General features: G+C 40.3%; 1 protein-coding gene across 1 annotated transcript in view; it reads left to right on the top strand.

The window, feature by feature from the left end:
* RGS5 (regulator of G protein signaling 5) overlaps positions 1 to 6,817 on the top strand; it is a 48,213-nt gene extending 41,396 nt beyond the window's left edge. Inside the window, exon 5 of the mRNA XM_032422368.1 lies at positions 1,663 to 6,817. Coding sequence (XP_032278259.1) covers positions 1,663 to 1,824 — 162 coding nt within the window. The 3' untranslated portion in view covers positions 1,825 to 6,817. The remainder of the gene's footprint in view (positions 1 to 1,662) is intronic.
* The last annotated feature ends 13,128 nt before the right edge of the window (positions 6,818 to 19,945 follow it).

The following is a 19,945-nucleotide window of genomic DNA, read 5'->3' as shown; positions in this document are numbered from 1 at the left end:
TCGGTTGCTCGGAGCCACCCAGGTGCCCCAAGACATCCCTTCTTTTAAACATTAAGATTAAGAAAGAGCTTTATACTTCTTTGATATTCAACCATTCCGAGTAGAATTGCCTACCTAGCTCAGTATATACTCAGTGTAAGAGAAGGAAGAAGCATTGCTTTAGTGTGGCAGGAAGAAGAGCAGAATGGGAACAGAGACACGTACATCACGGCCTGTCCCTCCTGAGTGTTAGTGGGCATGTAACTTGACCTCATTGGGCTCGGAGTCTTCACACGCAGAGGCAGGCCCTGGACGTCAGCTCTGAGGCTGTTCTGTACCGTCTTCCCCCATGCCTGCAGAGAGCACTCCAGCCCCTCTCACCATGGAAAATCTCACCACAGTCTGACCTCCTCCATCCTGGACCTTGGAGCACAGCTCATGCCCTCTATCCAGCCCATTCTGGCCTGGCACGCCCCCATCAGGCTTTTGTCCCTGACTCTGCCTACAACCACACCAACATCCTCTGAGCCCAGATGGTTTTTCTCAGCACCAAGGACCTCTAGAAGCCCAGGAGAGAACTGGAACATTCTCCAGTGTTCCAATTCAGAACCACAGGCCAATTTGGATTCTGTTTCTTTCTCTTTTACAGCCAGATAGCTTAAGGGTCCTTAAAGCATACACGATGATAAACAGTGATTTCTCTCAAATCTCCCTCAGGCACGCCCATGCAGGCTGTATGCTGCCCAGCTCCAAGGGACCATTCACATAGACCCTAAAATGAACGGTGTCCCCGGGACTTGTGCAGGGTGTCGGCACTGCACTCAGGACATAAAAGCCACGGTGCCTTCCAACACCGCAGTCTACTGGTTAAAAGCTATATTGCTAAGTTTTTGAATCCTCTCTCTACCACTTCCAGCCTTGAGCAAATCACTTAACATTCTGCTCCTCGGTTGTAAGATGTAGATGTCAGAGCTATGAGGTTAAATGGGTTCACCAGCATGGAGCCTGTTAAAGTAACATTCCCAGCAAGGACCCTGCACAGAAGAAGCACTCAATAAACATTAGCTGCTATTCTTATTGCTATTCTGTCAAAAGCACAGTTTCCTGGTTTGTTTCAGGAAAGACCAAGTTTCCTTGCTTCTCTGGAGCCATGCACAAGATCCTGGGTCCCAGACAGGATTCCTTTCTCCTCTTCACTCTTTCCATCAGCCATGAAACCAAACGCTGGGGAAGGAAGGTTGAGAGATTAGGCATCAGGACACTGGATTCAAATTCTGAGTCTTGGATGCAAATACACGTCTTAACTCTGTGACCTTGAGAAAGCCGCTGAAGCTATATATATATGTATATATATATAATATATATATATACACACATATATATGTATTCATAGGGTTGTCGTGAGGATTAGGCATAGTATGCACATATGCGTGTATTAGCTGCCGGTGGAGGGTCTCACACCTGGTGGGTGGCGAACACCGCTTGGATCTTCATCTGATTCGTGCATGTATTGGAGTGTCGCTTGCCTTACCCCATTGCCTATAAAACAGAAATGATGTTTCTCACTTTTTATTACCCTCTGTCCCTCATGTGTTTTATTGGCAACAAATTCCACTTCCCTCCCCACCCGTCGTCAAATCCTGCAACCTGAGCTGACTCATGACCCTGTTTCCTGGCCCACAGGTGAATATTGATCACTTCACAAAGGACCTCACCATGAAGAACCTGGTGGAACCTTCCCTGAGCAGCTTTGATGTGGCCCAGAAGAGAATTTATGCCCTGATGGAAAAGGATTCACTGCCCCGCTTTGTGCGCTCTGAGTTTTACCAGGAATTAATCAAGTAGTAATTCAGTCGGGCTATGAGAATCACCCTGTGAGTTACTGCTTCCTTAATAACGCTACATTTTCCAGCAACCTGCATACTTTCCCACAGCAGCTTCGTTCAAAGATACCCAAACAGGGAAAAATCCCAGGGAGTGTTGCTTACTTCTTGTGCACTTTGTTTTGGATGTTTATATTGTCTGAATGCCTTCCTTTCCCGGGGTTCTTCTTCATGTCCCATTCTTAATTAAGTTCTACTCAGTGTGTTCTTGTCAAAGCCAGTCAGAATCACAGAAAAATTCTGCTGAAGGCAAGCAAATATAAGACAAGAATATGATATCATTGAATGTGGGTCCATTTGGTTTGGGTAATGAATCTCCACCTAAACTGGTCTGAAAGAATGTGGATGTAGAAAGACCAATTTCAAGTGAGATTAATTGATCTCATTTGTTGTTTTAATTCTGATCCAGGGTCAATCACCCCTCTATTTCCGACTTTGGTTAGTAAAAGATAAAATGAATTTTATGAGGCAGCCATTATTTGATTTTTTAAAGCAAATACATTATGTAAAATATCAATTTTCCCTCTAGAGCGTCTTTGTGTTGGCTGGAGATCACTAACAAGAGATATAACCATGAATGTTACAAAATAGATCTGAACACAATCCCTATTGATTCTTCCCTTATACCTCTCTCATACTCCCCCCTACCCAGTTACCATATTCTGTATTAAATCAATGACCTGGCAACGGAGTATTTAATAAATGTATATATGCCTCTAGTGTTTAGGCCCAATGTTTCAATTTTCAAATTATTTTAAATCCGTGTGAGTAGAAAATTCCAAAATTTTTAACTCCAATCATGTCGAATAAAACAGACGCTATCCAGCACAACGTCCCTTACCTCAATATCAGGAGAACTATACACTAAAATGGAAAAATTCTGTCAAGTCTAAAATGGTTAATTACCCTATGATGCCATCTGTTTGTTTAGGAAATGATTATCTTCAAAATACCAAATTATCTTTAGAAAAATTAATTTGACTACATGTGGAGGCTTTCTAAGTAAGAGTTTCAAAGAACCCCGCATTTTGCAAAATAGTGTGACTTTTTTCTTTAGCAATCCCATCTTGCCTCTCTATTTTGCTCCCTGTGTTAATGGATCGTATTTACCCTCAAAGTGCGCATTTATGTCCCAACGTCCCGCGCAAGCAGCTGACTGATAGGCCGTGGTATATTTTAGTAGCTTTAATCTTTTAATTATGTCTTTCATTATTATGAGTCTTGCTAGATTTCTTTTTCTTATCTTTAGTAGATTTGATTAAGTAGTGATTTACATAATTTAGTAATAAGGAGAAGCAAGCTAACCATGTACAAGGCTAACCAAGATGAGGATGTTGAGTTAATTTTGGAAGAAAGTATCTATGAAAGGATGAATAAAATTCCGGAATGTTGAAGGAGAAGATCACATTGTTTAGTTTTGTATTTCCTTCTTTCACATTCCTTTCTCCTCCACACACTCCTAATTTTTCATGTTTATGGCCCATTTATTCAGTTGTTTCTTAAGAATATTGACAGCGAAGCAACCATGTTACTGTAGTCTTCAGGCGAGTGCTGGTTGTGTTGGTCGGCTCTTCTCTGGGTTTGCTCTTGCGAAGGACAGCATGCCCTTCTGAATACTTGGCTATTTCACCTTCTGAGAGTGGGTTGGAGTGAGTGGGTCCACTGCCAACAGTTGCCAGTGTGTTAAGAGTCCATTCACAGTTGGAAATATTGCTCACTTCAGAGACACTGGTCACCAAGCAGTCGACAGCTAGGCCAAATCAACACCATGAGCATCAAGAAGTCCTCCCCATGTGCACTTGTGTAGGAATGACACACAACTCAGAGCAGAACTTCCTGGCACCATCTTGCTCAGCATATGTCTACACTGCCCAAATCAGTAACAAATCTCCAGCCCTTTACTTTCTCATGCAGCTAGAAATGTTAAGAACCCAAGGATCTAGGGGAGTTATTGTTCTTGGATGCCAAACCTTTTTTACGCAGAATGTTAATTGAATTGAAAATTCAAAACTTTTTATTCACATGATTTCAAAGAGCCAAATGTTTGAAAATGCCCAGAGAATGTACTAGATATTACGGAGCTCACCCAGATGGTTGACATTACACAGACCCAGATCAACTGTATTCACAAACTGACTACACACCCTATGTCAGTGGGTAGGACTTGTGAGTGGAGGGTAAGGAGGACCTTCCCCTTTTCATAGGCTGAACTCCGGAGGCAAAGGGCAGGAAAAGCACCACCATGAGGGCTGTGCAGTGAAGGGAAAAAAAAAGAATGAATGCTTTCCAGTCAAACGATGCCATGTAATATATAAATCTAGATATGATTTTAAATTTATAGTTTACACACACATTAGAAACCATTCTAACACATGAACTGATAAAATTAAAAGGAATACAAGTATTACAACCCAAAATGTGAAAGCAAACATATCAAAATTGCCCGAAACGTTCTTTCAAATCTTTTAAAAGTGTTTTTAAACTTAGGAAAAAAGAAAGAAAAAAAAAAAAAACAGTGTTACTGGAAGTTTCCATGGCAACACAAAGAAAATAACATTCTTTTAGTTCTGGGAAATCAGAAAAACTGGGATGGTCTTTCCAGGAAAAAAAAGAAATGTGTAACATCTCTTTATCACTCCCTCTCCCTCCCCCACCTCCCTCCCCACTTTGTCTTGAGTAAATTGCTGGGAAAGCAAGAAACTTAATGCAAGAGTCCTGTGGTGCTTGGTGCTTTCATTTCCCTCCCTCCCGGAAATGGAACTACAGTCGTAAGTGATCTGGGATGCAGAGAGGTAGCGGAACCAAACTGTGGTCAATGGGAAGAGGAGTATACACTTCTCACTCTGGAAAGAAACCCAAGATGAGGCCAGGGAATGGCCCACACCCTAAGATTTTCTGCCTGGGTTTGATACAGTTTGGGGTTGGCGTCAGTTTAGGGTCCAAACTGGACCAGATTAAAGAGTTAGACTGTTGATTCTAGAGGAAATTAAAAGGCTGTGTTTATCTACTAAAGCAGTGCTTGTTCACATGAACAACACACACACACACACACACACACACACACACACACACTCCTTCTCCCAGATAGACCTTCTGAGATGGAGAACTGAGGCTTTTCAGTCCCTTTACTTTCACATCAATAATAACAAATATATGGAAACGTTTTGCTTCCTTTGCCTCACGAACTTTAATTCTCTATCATATAAATTATACTGTGCTCGCTTCAACAGCACATATATCATATAAATTATACTATCAGTAGAGTTCAGTTTTTAGTGCATAACGAGAAAAATTTGGTGAAAGAGATTGTTTTCATTTTTACCCTATACAATTCCATGGATTTGCTTGGTTGATGGGTTCTCTCTCTAGAGTCCATTTCAGTAGGATGGGGTTATTAATTGTCTCCCAAAGAATAATAGCTGTTCAGAAGTTTCAGTAAAAACTTGACCATCACCAAATCAACGGATACACTCAGAAGTATCCCCTGCCAGGGCTTTGTCAAATTATCTTTCCCATCACAGATTTGATCATGAAAATTATTTAAAAGGCTATCTGTATGTTAGCAGCCCATTCTCCCTGTTTCCTGGGACTTTAGCAAGTTTGGGAGATAAAGGCTCGGGGGAAGAAAGAGGAGAGAGGAGGAAAGGGTAGTGGTGAAGAAGGGAGTGCCAGACCTATGAAGTTAATCTACTTACTAGGAAACATTTAAGAACAGCTCCCCTTGACTGAAAATCCAACCACTTCTTCCTGTCATCACTACGATTTGCAAACAAGGCATTCCTTGACTTACAATGCAGCTAGATGAAGAACTTCATTTTCAAATCCTAGAGAGTCTTGATTAGAAGGAAGAAGAGATGTAGAGGATCTGCTTTCCCCACTTGGCTCACCTGTGCGGGGGAGCAGAGAGTGGAGAACTGAATTTCCAACATCCAAATGTCTAAACCCAAGAGCCAGGGAACTCTATGTAGGTTCTGGACATGAGGTCTTCATGCATCTCAGTATATCCTGACTGACTTGTCATTAGACCTCTCTGGTTTTCTGGTCTCCATTCTATTAGACATGTATGTAACGCTTGCTTGGGAGGAGGCTCTTCAGGTAACAATTTAGCAACCGCTGCTTGGGTTCAACATACTTTTGCCCAAATAGGGCATGTGGCAGACCAGAGCAATTGATATCCAAGGAAAGGCTTTCCCCAGTATCAGTGAACCATCGTGGAACTGAAAAGATCAACTCTTCCAACTGAAGACACATTTGCAGCTTTGAATGGAAACTCAGAGCAGGGAGTGAAGGGAAAAAAAAATATCTTGGGAATATTATCCTCACCTCACAGTTTAATAATAATCTTATCTCATTTTTCTAGTAGAGAAGCTACACATCAAGCTTATTCAAATCCAGTTTAAGAAGCCTCTTGCAAGGTACTTGTTTTCTCACGTGAGGTATTTTCCCTCCCCACCTCACTCCTATACCTCCCTTCCTCTCTTCCCCCTGCAGGAGGAAACATTTAAAACAGAGGGGTCTAATCACAATTATGTCATAATGGATACATTAAAAGCATTTAACTTCCTGTCTAAGAAAATGTATACGCTAAGGCATAGGCTAAACAGTGGGAAATGCTGAGAGATTTTCCAATGGAGAGAAGTAATCTGGATCATATTTTGCTAAAAGTTCTTTTTATGTCATATGGTATCAGGATTTGGGAAAATTAATTCTTTTTTTAAATGCTGGAAACTGCATCTTCAGGAAATACGTCCCAGAGACAGGAGTAGAAATGAAAGATTGAAAATCCATCTGTCAGCATTTATCCCGAAAGTTTTTCATTTAGAAACAATTGTGTTTATCTTCTGATTTTGCAGTCAATATGTTGTGTACTATGTGACTCATACTTCTTGGTAAATAAAGCACCAAACATGTATCTGTAACCATGATCATGTATATTGTATTAAATATATATCTGTATGACAACCTCTGTGAGTCCTTCTTAACTCCCGAACGTGCTTGATATGAAACTATGCCTTAAGATAGGCTTTTTTTGCTCACTATGCTCCTTACACTGCGTGAGCCCTAGATCAATTGGGATGATCCTTATCCAATAAGCATCAATTATAAAATAGCCTGACATCAGAACTCAGAAAGGGAGATACAAAGTGCCCCAGACTCATACACTCTGTTGACTACTTTCCCTTGGATTCAAATGGCAACTTATTGACCTCCCTGTTCACTGTTAGAACTAAACACATTAACACATTATATCATTTGGATCCTGCAATAGTCAGTGAGTATAGTCATTCCTTTCTCCACTTGCACTGGTGAAAGCTGAAATCCTGGTGCCATTGCAAGCAGCTCAATTCTATGACCTTAGATTTGGTGCTCAGATAGTTTAAGTAATGGGCTGAAATTATCCAACTAGGGTTGGGACTGGGGGATAGGGAAAGTTTGTGTACAGAAAGAAGCATAAATGAGAGCAGATCTGTAGGGAGAAACAATAATGAGAAATGTGTGTTGGGGAAAGAGAAGGTTAGGGAGAGAAATTGAAGAGAATGTCTGTCCTGGTCTCTGACAGTTTCTTAGATCTCATTCCAAGTCCCTATGAAGCCTAACTGTATTTAATGTAGATGCAACGGTCCTAAATCATTTCAATGCCACCTACTCTCCTCTTTAATTATCTTGGATGAGGGTGCCTGAGTGGCTCAGTCGGTTCAGCGTCCAACTCTTGATCTCAGCTCAGGTCTTGATCTCAAGGTTGAGAGTTCAAGCTTCACATTGGGCTCCATGACAGGCATGGAGCCTACTAAAAAAAAAATATCTATATATCTATATCTACATCTGTATCTATCTTGGATGAGTTTCTGAGAGTTTCCATTCAAGAATTATTACTAGAGTGAAGATCACTGGTACTTCTGTCTTCCCCATGGAGAAGTGATGTTCTCAAGATCACTACGAATTAATGGCAGAACACTTAGAGGTCAGAGTGCCTCTCAGACTCCTGTTTGTTCCACTAGACCAAAGGAACCACATGTGATCCCTCAAAGCATTACAATTACTCCTAACTTGAGTAAAACAGGGTATACCAACACTGCCCAAGTGGGAGTCCATGCTATCAACCATCAGTGATGTAAGCCGAGTTCTCCAAGCTATATGATCTCCAAAGCACATTTTGCTAATTTTGCATTTTCTAAATCAGCAGTATCTTGAAAAATCATTTTGCTCATAAAATACTTTCCACATACTTTAACTCTTCAGATGGCTTCCCAATGCCTCAGTGCATTTTTCATTTAAATTAGTCTCATCTGGAAAATTCCTGGTCCTGTTTCCATGCTTTTCTACTTTTTGGTCAAATCCTACCCTCTCAATGTTTTCACTTATTAAAGTAAATGACAATTTTATTAGAAAGCAAAGCCTATGAGGAGGTACTCATTGCTCAATCTTTGGTAGCCAATGACTCATGAGCAGACTGCCAGGTCTCTTTGTTCTATTTCCAAATGAATTTCACCATGGGAGAAGGCTGAGCTTGAGGCAGGAGACCAGGGTGAGCATGCCTTCCTACAGGTGAATTTGGAAGTCTTAGTTATGTCTTGAAGAAGTGGTACCTTGTGACTGCCACTGGAAGAAACTGCTGGGACATATGATACATAGACACCTACCTCAGAGTGTCCTGCCAAATGCCCAAGGCCTCTGTGCTTCCAAGCAGAGTTCTTGGGAAACAGAAGACTTAAGGAGGAATTGGAGCCCAGAGGCCTTAGTGAATAAAGGTAAATGGACATTGATGTTCCTTTATTTCTTTTAACTGAATATTTATTTTGACTGCTTTTTCATTTAGCAACTAAAGCCATAACTTTTATATCTCCTTGAGTTTCTCCAATAATTCTATTGACAGTGAGCAGAGAAGTGATAAAGGATGTCAGCCCTGGAACAAACATGACAAATGTCCTACATGCAGGATGAGAGTGCAGTCTTCCTCTCTCTGCAAAGATTTTCTTCAGTTGAGATGCCAGCAGCTGGGGGACAACCCTTGAGAGCAGAGGGGGGACCCTTTTGTCCGGCCGGGGAGATGAGCTGGATTGCCCTGGGTGATCAGTCCAGCTGTCACACACACAAAAAAACCACCCTGCCATCCTAAGAAATTATTCTTCCCAATCTTCATTTTAAAGATGAGGAAATTGAGACCCATGGACATGAAATGATTTGTCCAAAGTTACACATCTGGATAAATGGCATACTTCTCACAGATGAATTGATTCCCAGTCTGGGGTATTTTTCCTATGGAACAAAATTCATGGTATGCCGCACTCACAGATCTATAACCAGGAGTGTTCTCAAAGTTGATATTAAAGAACTGTAAGATACCAGAGAAATGGTAGGGTAGGGCTGGCCCAGAAAAGCTGTGCTTCTCAAAAATATATGCCTCTCCTCTATCTCTATAAGAATTTTCTCAATCAAATGTCCTTTTGGGTTAACAAAGCACTCCTTTAAAAGCAAAATATCCCATTAGAAAGTTATCAGTTACTCGACGCTAATGTGAATAAATCCAATAAGATGATACATATCCCTTATTTCTCAAAATCTTCCTGAGGACAGCCAGAGGGAAAGGGTATTTTGATTGAGGGGAAGACAGTTTTGGTTGAGGAAGAGAGGTGGGTCTTTTATAATCTTATTTTCTGAAATCTGGTCATCCCTCTATGGTCTACATGACCCCATTCCCTGACGCACCAGGTTATAAGTAAAGATTTATGGACACAGAACAGTCTTTTATCCTATATGGTATTCTAGCAACTACTGTGCATTGTTTTACTCTTTACTGGGATTTGAAGAACAAGCAAAGTAGTCATGCTAAATTTCTCAACTACTATTTGCAATTTATCCCATTTTGTTAAGCATTGTCCACATTTAAGTGTTCTCCCTTAAATGCAATCTCTCTTAAGAGGAATAACACAGAAAATCTTTGTTCTCCCTTAAATGCAAACTCTCCTAAGAAGAATAACACAGAAAATCTTTAACAGCTTTAAATGACCTGGGACAACACAGCTTATCTGATCATGTCACTCCTCTTCCGATTCATCTGATCATGTTATTCCTCTGTTTAAAACCTGTCAATGGCTTTTCATGCTTTTCAGCCTCCCAGAGGCTCTGGACCCAGGAGGAGAGTTTATAAAGACTATATGCTCCCTTCACTATCCCTTGATTAACACCACAAACTTCCATGTATTAATTCCAACGCTCAAGTTTTAAAAGCAAAATACAAATTTTACTTAAAAAGATTCCTGATTTTCTATTAGCTTGTCATTTCAAATATTTTAAATTAACAGATAATAACATTACCACTACTCTTATATGGATGCCCTCAAAAATTACTCTTAATCTTAGAAGTTTGTTTTAACTCTAAGATCTTGATTGCCATTATCCCAGAGAATAGCGTCCTAGATCCTCAGCCTAATACAGAAAAATCTTAAACCAGCCAGCCTTCCATGACTTCTCACAGAACTCCAAATGCACCATGTTGTCTCATGCTCTAGGCCTCAGTAAGGCAGTTCTTTTTACTATCTTCCCTCTATCTCACTGAGCTAACACCGATGCATTTTTAAAGAATTAGAGTACAGATACCATCTTCCCCAGGGAGACTTTCTTCATACCCATTAGATCCCACCTAACAAAAATGGGGGACATTCCTCCAGTCTGGAATGCTTCCACTAAAGACGTGTCCCTACCAGTTGGCTAGGGTAATTGTGTGGAATCATCAGGGAATTCTCTTCTTTGAAGAGTGTTGGAAAAGCAAAAAGTTCTGGTATTTTAACTTCTGGAAAAGTCTGGACATGAGAACTTCCAGACACCTCTTTCCTTCCAAGTTCCTAGGATAGGCCCAGATTTAAGGAGGTTTAAGTTCTTGAGGCTTGTAACTATGTCCTCAGGAGACAATAGCAACGGAACTTCTTGGCTCTGTGGCTTTGCTCCTTTTCTGTACAGATAAGTCAGACACCTCTCATATGAGTCCTTTATCCCTGCACATCCCCAGCTTGCTGACCATGAAAAAATAGTGAAAAAAAAAAAAAATGAGTTCTTCTTGATTATTTTATGGCAGGTAGCTCTTGTGACTTTTCATCCTAATACCATTTAATGTTAATACCATTTTTGCTTCACTTTAGAGCTGGGCAGGTATTGGGGTCTAATCTTATCCCTTTGAAACTGCACTTTATTCCTGTAAAAATGTTTAATGGCATTTGGGTATTGTATGTCTCTCATCTTGACAAATTCTTCCCAGCCAAGTCCTTCCAGAATTACTAAGAATAGATAAAAGAAGGGAAAAAAAGGGTATATTTTTAGCTGTGTGAGGCACCTTCTATTTTATTTATCAGCTGTCTTTAAAGTATCTGCATCATGAAGATAAAGTCATTTGAAATCCCAATGAAAGCATTTATTCAGATCTTAGCTCCTCAATAGGCAACAGGGTTTTAAGATATTTTGGTAAAAACTAAATCAATGTCTCTTTGAACTGTAAGTGCAGACTTCAGAAAATCATGTGTAGATAATATTAGGCTTTAGAGCTGGGAAAAAATGTCTTTTCTAGTTATAATCATCATTTCTCTCTAGTTGGCTCAGTATATGTGGCTTAGAGTCATAAAATTTGAGCTGTAGGCTAGGTTCTTCCTCTATTCCATCTTAAGCAGTGTAAGTAATTCCCTGAGACTCTGGTTGCTCATCTGCAAAAATGGGGCTACCTAGATTTTCCATCACAGAAATGTGATGAGGAGTGAATGAAATAGTATGTATGAAATGATTGTGCAACCTATAAAGTAAAATCTCAGATCCTCTTTTGGGTCAATTTGCCTCATGTTATATCTTGCTGATGTGAGTCATCAGGAGCCTAATCAGAGAAAGTAAGCACTTCTTTAGGTATGACCAGGAGAGACAGCAATATGTGCTTAATTCTATCCCCATTGCCCCTTCCCCCAGCCAATTCCCAACTGTGATATGGAGAAAAGCTGGGGCCATTTTTTAACCTTTGGTGTCCTTATGTCCTGAGAGTCTAGAATGTAATTTAACCAACTGGCAGAATCAGGATTGATTAACTGGTCTACCAGGTATCTACTCGAGCTATGTTGGTTTCTTCAGTACCATGGTCTTCTTGATGATCTAATAATAACTAGTGTTTGTATAGATTTTTCTTACCTTATTTCACTTAATAGATCATCATAACTCCATGAGGCGGTTACAGTAGGTAGGATTAAAATGTTCACTTCAGGGGCGTCTGAGTGGCTCAGTCAGTTAAGTGTCTGCCTTTGGCTCAGGTCATGATCTCGGGATCCTGGGATTGAGCCCCACAATGGGCTCCTTGCTCCTCCGGGAACTTACTTCTCCCTCCCTTCTGTCGCTCTCTCTCTGCCACTCTCTCTCTCAAATAAATAAATAAAATTTAAAATAAAATAAAATAAAATGTTCACTTCACATATGTTAAGTCTGAGCCCCATGAAACCTAAAGGACGTTGCTAGGTCACACAGTTAACATCAGCAGAGCTGAGTCTAGACTATGGGTCTTCTGGCTCTGGTTTTGGAGCTCCTTTTTTTATACCAGACTGCAGTATGCTGTTAACTCAGCACTGAAGCATCTTTTCAGGGTTGGCAAAAGAGTGAATGACTGTGAATAATGTCTGTGTGCTCTTTATTGAAGATTCATGGATGAGTGTGTATGTATATGCAGAAAAATGTGATCTTTCCTTTTAAATCTTTTTCTTCATTAATACTAATAAAGTCACAGTTTATCTAAGTAGGTAAGAAAAAGAGAAGGATGTGGGAGTGAATACATGAAGATTTTCCTTTAGTTGGTGGTCTGGTTTATTTACAAAGCCTCTGCCTTGTTCCTTGGTTTAAAATGTGTTTGATCTCAGATTACAGCCAGTTGGGCCATCTGGTACCTTTCCTCAAACCTAGAATTCTTGACTGACATCTGAGGTTAGACTTTCGTGTCTACTCTGAAAGCCTGAGAGTGGCTCATTCTGCTTATGGTTGCATTGCTTTAGTGTTCAGTGACTTCTCACATCTGCAAGTTTCCTTTAAACTTTCAAATCATTCCCACGCATGTGATTACATTAGCTTCTCACTTCCAGTTTCTTCTCCCTCAGAGTCTTTATAGCTACTACTCTGCTTCTGGTGTTGCACTATCCTATTTTGGGATTAGGTTATATCATTTATTCTTGGATTTATTCCTTCCTGTCTTTTTTTTTTTAATTACTCCTTTTCTCTCTCCTTTGACTCTTCTACTTCTTTCTAATTTGTATAATACAGCTTCCTTCTTCCTCCAAATTTAATTTGCTCCCACTCTTGGTGGATAAACCCATGATTTTATGATACAAGAATTTTTAGTGCATTCTGTTCTTATGAGGAACTAACACTCAAAGAGAGTCAGTGATGAGCTCAAGGTCACGCAGCTAGAAAGGGGCCAAGTGAGGATATAAAGTAGCTATGGATACTGAACTATGTGTTTTCCTTTTCCTTTCCTCCCCTAATTTTCTTTCTTCTGGTTTTAACTTCAATCCAGGTTGTTTTACCCAAAAGAAAGCCTGGGTTTTCTCTTTTACTTCTTCAAAGGCATGTAATCCCATGCACAGAATGCACCTTCCATGTCCTTTCCCCCAGCATATCCAGTCCGCGCTGATAGTCCACACCTCTGTGGAATCCCACTGAATCCTACCCAAACCCAATTCTCCCTTATCAACCACAGACAATCACCTAAGGGTGCCTGAATAATTCATACTTGTTTAAGCACAAGGAAGTAAGAGGCTATGCTAATAGCAACCAGAGGTTACAGAGATTTTCTAAGACAGTTGCCGTTCCAAATACCCTATCTTGTCTTTCCCAAAAGTACGCTTGTCATATCACGTGTTCTGGTTTGGGGTTTAGAAAATATATGTACTCCAGCTAAGCTGTAATTCAGTCCAGACAGACCAGCTTTGTATAACCCTAGTAATGTTAATAAATCAGCAGCTGTAGAAACATTCATTCCTAAGCGTCAAAGGACAAACAGCTGAATTTTCTAGATCCCAAAGGATCACTGGAACAAGTCACATAGTGCCTAAGACGTTTTCTCTTAGAAAATGGTGGTCTAATAGGATAAACACCAAGATCCTGACCTGATCCTGATGAACATTATTGCTTATGAAGCGTTTGGCTGCACTTCCGGCGAAGTCAGGGGCTCCCTGCTCCTCTGCACATTAACATTTTGTTCTGAACTTGATTATAGCACTCATCACAGCTGTTCAAGATACTTATATTCACTGTGTTTTCTCCGTGCCTATGCTGGGTAGCAATGTGAACATGAATTAAACCGAGTCCTTGTTCTCCAAAAGGTTTGGGATCTAGTTGGGGGGACATATTGCATAAACAGGGTTCCAAAAGAAAGTGGTAAGTGGCATGCTAGAGATCATGAATGTGGAATCTTCGAAGGATCCCCAGCTCTGTGTGGCACAGCACAGTGGGAGAGTCTGATCAGGTGCTCAAACCACACTAACCTTTACCTTCTACCTGAAAGAGCTCATCAAGCAGAAGCTGCACTGCTGACCAACACACCCGTCCTCCTCACTGCCAAGTGCTCCCCCCTCTCCTTACCTGCAGAACCTGCTTCATTCTTATCAAGTGAGCCTTTCTTTAAGACTTAGCTGGAGGGTCATTTATTCATGGAGATGTTCTAACCATACTCCCTCCAAAGTAAGATAGATTCTTTTGCTTAGTACTTTCTCTCTAAAATAATAATAACATAAAAATACTAAAATACTTATTTGTACTAGATGCTATATATTTTGCCACATACCTTCTGTCCACAATAACCCCGAGAAATAAACACGAGGTACTTGTTACCACTCCTCTTTGGAAAATGAGAAAAGAGGCTTAGTTACTTGCTCAGTGTTGCAAGGTGTGTTGTATACATCTAGGCTATGAACCCGTGTCTTATTTAGTTGTGTAACCCAAGGAAATAGGACAGGACAGCGCCTGTGATCAATTATATTCTTAAAAAATATTTGTGAAATAAATGAATGAATGAATGAGTTACAAAAGTGAAGCTCACTTGATCTTCGTTGCAACTTTGTGAGGCAGGAAAAGCAGATACAATGATCCCCATCTTACAGAGTCTCACAAGCAGAAAGGAAGAGATGTACATGTCACAATTCCCAGTCCAAGACGCATACACTTTCATGCCCCCTCCCCACAACAGCACCTCCTCAGATGCCTTCCTGACCCTCCCACGTGTCCAGATGCAGAGTGGAATTATGCTTAGTCACGCCAAAGCTAAAAATCAAGCTGAGTTCCAGGATTTCATTATTTGTGATCTCCTCCCTCTAGAACATTGAATTTTGTGTCCATTAATCACAAACATTCAGCAGCCACACACTGCTCTCTCAATTCTGGGTTGTCAGGAAACAGCCCTGGCTAAAAAGGGTTTCCCTGGTACAGACCGCTGGCACCTGATCAAAACACTTGTGGGGCCTCCCAGTTGGAGGTAAGAGGTCACAACTAAAGGAAAGCTTAGAAACATTTTACTACTTTTTATGTGCTTTGAAAAGGTAACAATCAGCAACTTGCTACTCCCAGACAACTGGCTCCAGGGTTCTTATCACTGTTTACTAATTTTATGGCAAAATTTTCCCTCAATTGCACTTGAAATTCAAAGAAATTTCATTGGGTATGGTGAATCTTATTATACAAAAATTCCTATAGAGAATTAAAAAGCTCCTGTAAGGGCACCTGGGTGGCCCAGTCGGTTAAGCATCTGCCTTCGGCTCAGGTCATGAACCCGGGGTCCTGGGATTGAGTCCCACATCAAGCTCCCTGCTTAGTGGGGAGTCTGCTTCTCCCTCTGCTTCTGCTGCTCTCTCTCTCAAATAAATAAATAAAATCTTTAAAAATAAATAAATAAGATAAAATGCTCCTGTAATTCAGGAATAAGTTTATATGAGTCATTTCCTGGAATTAGCACCTCAGATGGCAGATTCTGTTAGGTTTTTTGTTTGTTTGTTTTTAATTATAATGAGATTAGATATATGGTGCAGAACAGAGGTGTGGATTTTGTTGTTGTTGTACTGGGAATTAGATGTGGGTGTAAGGTGGAGGAGAGTGAAATCAAGCTGCTCCCACGTGCTTGAGCAGAAATCCACAGAGAGAGACCAAAACCGTGCTTCTGATCCTGGTGGTGTGGGTGTCCTGCAGAAGCCGGGATCTGACTTAGCAGAAGGAGGATCCAGGGTCCACCGAGCAAAGAGGGAGAATTGAAATAAAAGCATTTATTTGGGATCTCAGAATTATAATTTGGGGAACACAGATTCAGGTAGCAACCCAAACTGTGTCCCCCTAGGGAATAAAAGCCAGGGGTTTTTTGTTTTGTTTTGTTTTTTGTTTTTTTTTAAGACAAAGGGGAACACTTGTATATGTTGTTTACAAAGAATTTTGATTGATGTTGGTAGCAGAAAACCAATCCTGGCTAAACATCATTGATCGCTAGGGCTCTCCTTAAGCAAAAGTCGGCTACGTAGCAACTTGCAGATGTTCAGACAGCGTCCTTGGAATATTTGCCTTTTGGCCCATTTCAGAAGTTCATGGTTCCATCTGGTGAGGACACGCACCTCCTTAATGCCCTCTCAGCTCCATGTTAAAACACTTTGACATAAGTGACTCCATTTTATTTCACCTGTCACAAGGGTTTGGCATAGCAATTGCGGGCCCAGCTGTTGCTTCAGCCAAAGAAAGCAGCGGGCAGATAAATGACAGTGTGGACGAGCTACAGGGGCTAGGGCTCCACCTCGGCCCTTCACACAGCATCTCTCCCGTAGCCTGCTCTAACCACAAGCACACAGGGAAGGGAATTCTGGGAAACATAGGTCACCTGAACCAAGGTGATCCATCCAAAACCACTACATTTTACCCCCTTGTCAGCTTGGCACCCATACACATTTCCTGAAACCATATTTACTCTCCATACAAAGACAGTAACAAAGTCATGCTTCTGCCTAAAATTACAGGACCATCCCCAAATGGCTACCCTTTCTGCAGAAGAGGCTACAAAATTCTTTCTGTCTTTGAGTGATATTCATTCCTATCCCAGCAGATTCATGTATCCCCTTTAATATCCCATAACTTAAATATGGAGACACAAGTTAATAACCATTAGCACATCTTATGCTATATGAGACCATGAGAGAGGGGGAGAAAATTTAAAAATTGCATTTCTTGGAATTCTGCTCACTAGCCAAATTGCCTTTCACCACTGCCCTTCACAGTTGTCCCAGATGGGGCGGCAGGGGTTCCTCTGCTCAGTTGGGGGTATTAACCTTTATATGATGCAGAACTATCTGTAAGCCAGGCTCAAGGTTTTCCTGCCTCAGTCCACTGGTCATGGGTAGAGCCCCAAGAGATAAGAGATGTGGGCAGAGAGAGAAGACAATGTAGTAGGAGAGGGGCCTTGAGCATTCGGGAGCTTGAGAGGGGCTACTTCCTTATGTTGTTTTTTGTGCCTTCGCGGTCTGCTGGAGTCCCATCTCATGTATCACTTCCATCTGATGATAAAGTGCTGCTAAGCACGTCTGACTGTATGGGTTGATAGGTCAGATAACTCCCGGGTCATGATGGAAACCTTGGTTCACATGGCCAAGCATTCAGCGTCTCCTAAGGCCTAGGAGCAAACTCTAATGTAATTTACAGAGGATGGCATGATTGCATCAAAACCCAAAGGGTCTTCTCTGTGGTTAACTTAAAGGGCCCGACAAAGGCTCCCAAGACTATCTCTACCTACTGCTGACATTTCAAGTACCATCAAATCTGTTGGGTCATATGGTCCAAGAGGAGCCCAAGATAGCTAAGAGAGCCACATGGTTAGAGCTGGCATTTGTAACTACATTCTTCCACTACCCACTCCACATTTCCACTGCCTTCAACAAGCACTGCAGTTGGTTGTGGTTCTTAGCCAGAGCAGATGACTCTGAGCCTTCATTCCTGGAATTCATGGTAGCCTAGACCTATTACGGAGCCTTCTCTTATTTTAGGCCCCATTCAAATCTGGTAGGTTTGGGGGTTACTCAACGAAAGGATTTATATAACATGCCCAAATATAGTATACATTGCCTTGAAAATCCAAAGAAGCTCATTAGCAAAATGCTTTTTTCTTAATAGTAGAAATTTTATAATTTTAGATTGTCCAGGTACAGTTTAAAGTAGGGAGTCAAGGTTCATTATGTTACCCATAAAGATACCCAATTTTTCAAGTAACATTTGTTGAAAATTCTTTCTTTTCCCCACTAAATTTCTTTGATGTCTTTGTCAAAAATTATTAACCATAGATGCATGTATATATTTCTGGATTCTAATTTTACCAATTGTATACGTTGCTAGGCTAATAATCCATTCTACTTTTTTTTTTTTTTTAAGATTTTTATTTATTTGACAGAGAGACAGCGAGAGAGGGAACACAAGCAGGGGGAGTGAGAGAGGGAGAAGCAGGCTTCACGCCGAGCAGGGAGCCCGATGAGGGGCTCGATCCCAGGGCCCTGGGATCATGACCTGAGCCCAAGGCAGATACTTAACGACTGAGCCACCCAGGCGCCCCCCTCCATTCTACTTTGATTACCGTAGTTTAAGAATAATTCTTGAACGCATATAATATAAGTCCTCTGACCTTGTTCTTTTTGTTTGAATTTGGTTTGATTAATCCAGGACTTCTGAATATCCAAAAAAATTTTAGAATCAATATGTCAATTTATATTTTATAAAAACTGTTGTGAATGTAGTTGGGATTGTTTTGGATCCAGATCCAACTGGAGAAAAATGACATCTTAATCATAGTGAAGCTTCCAATTGACGAAAAACGTTTATTTCCCTTATATTGATTTTCTTTAATCTCCTTCTCAGAAATATTTTGTAATTTTTAATATTGAGAATTAGTAGGCTTTTAGTTTAATTTATTCCTAAGTATTTTTAAAATTTTTAATTTCCATAGTTTTATTTCTAGTACTTAGAAATACAATTTTTATACTCATCTCGCATCCTGTGACTTTGCATATTTGTTTTGGTTTTGTTTTGCTTTATAGACTCCTTATGAGTGCACAATGACATTGTCACAAATAGAGATAATTTAACATTTTCCTTTTTGAAGTTTATAAATTTCTTCTCTTTCCTTGTTTTATTCCACTGGCTAGGACCTACAGAAAAGTTTTGAATAGAAGTAGAGAGAGCTGTCATCCTTCCCTTGTTACACCCAGGCTTAGTGTGATATTAACTATAGGATTTTCATAGATGGAGTTTATCAGATGAAGAATTTCCCTTCTTTCCTAATTTATAGAGTTTTTGCTATAAAGGGGTTTTTACTTCTGTCAGCTCTTTTTTGTATTAAATGTGATGGTCAGATTTTTGCTTTATTCTGTTAATATCATGAATTACATTAAGTTGGAAATCCTCAACCAATCTTGTATTTCTGGCAAAAGCTCTACCTAGTCCCTATGTATTACCCATTTAATATATCACTATTTTGGGGGAAGGCTGGGTGGCTCAGTCAGTTGAGCATCAGACTCTTGGTTTCAGCTCAGGTCATGCTCTCAGGGTCGTGAGATGGAGCCCCATGGGGCTCTGAGCTCAGTGGGGAATATGCTTGGGATTCTCTCTCTCCCTCTGCCCCTCCCCCACCACATGCTCATGCTCTCTCTTTCTTTCAAATAAGTAAATGAATCTTTAAAAAAATACATGTCACTATTTCTGAATTGCTACTACTTTATTAAGGATTTTGTAACTATTCTCATGAGAATATTCTATAATTTTCTTTTTTTCACAATATCCTGTCTGGTTTGGGGATTAGGGTTATTCTGGTATCATAAATCAGTTGGAAGGTCTATTGTCCTCTATCATCTAAATGAGTTTTCATGAGATTAGTATTATTTCTTCCCCAAATGTTTGATAGAACTCAATAGTAAAATCATCTGGGGCAAAGTCTTTTTTGACAGATAGAAGGCTATTTACCTTTTCTTTTTTTTTCTTTGCCTTTTTCTTTCCTTTTTCTTTTTTCTTTTTCTTTCTTTCCTTCCTTCTTCTTTTGTTGTTGTTTTGATGGCTGATCTTAT

Source organism: Phoca vitulina, unplaced genomic scaffold (genome assembly GCF_004348235.1).
Source record: "Phoca vitulina isolate PV1807 unplaced genomic scaffold, GSC_HSeal_1.0 scaffold26, whole genome shotgun sequence".
Lineage (NCBI taxonomy): Eukaryota > Metazoa > Chordata > Mammalia > Carnivora > Phocidae > Phoca > Phoca vitulina.
Note: the sequence above shows the minus strand (reverse complement) of the source record. Positions and strands in the feature narration are given on the sequence as shown.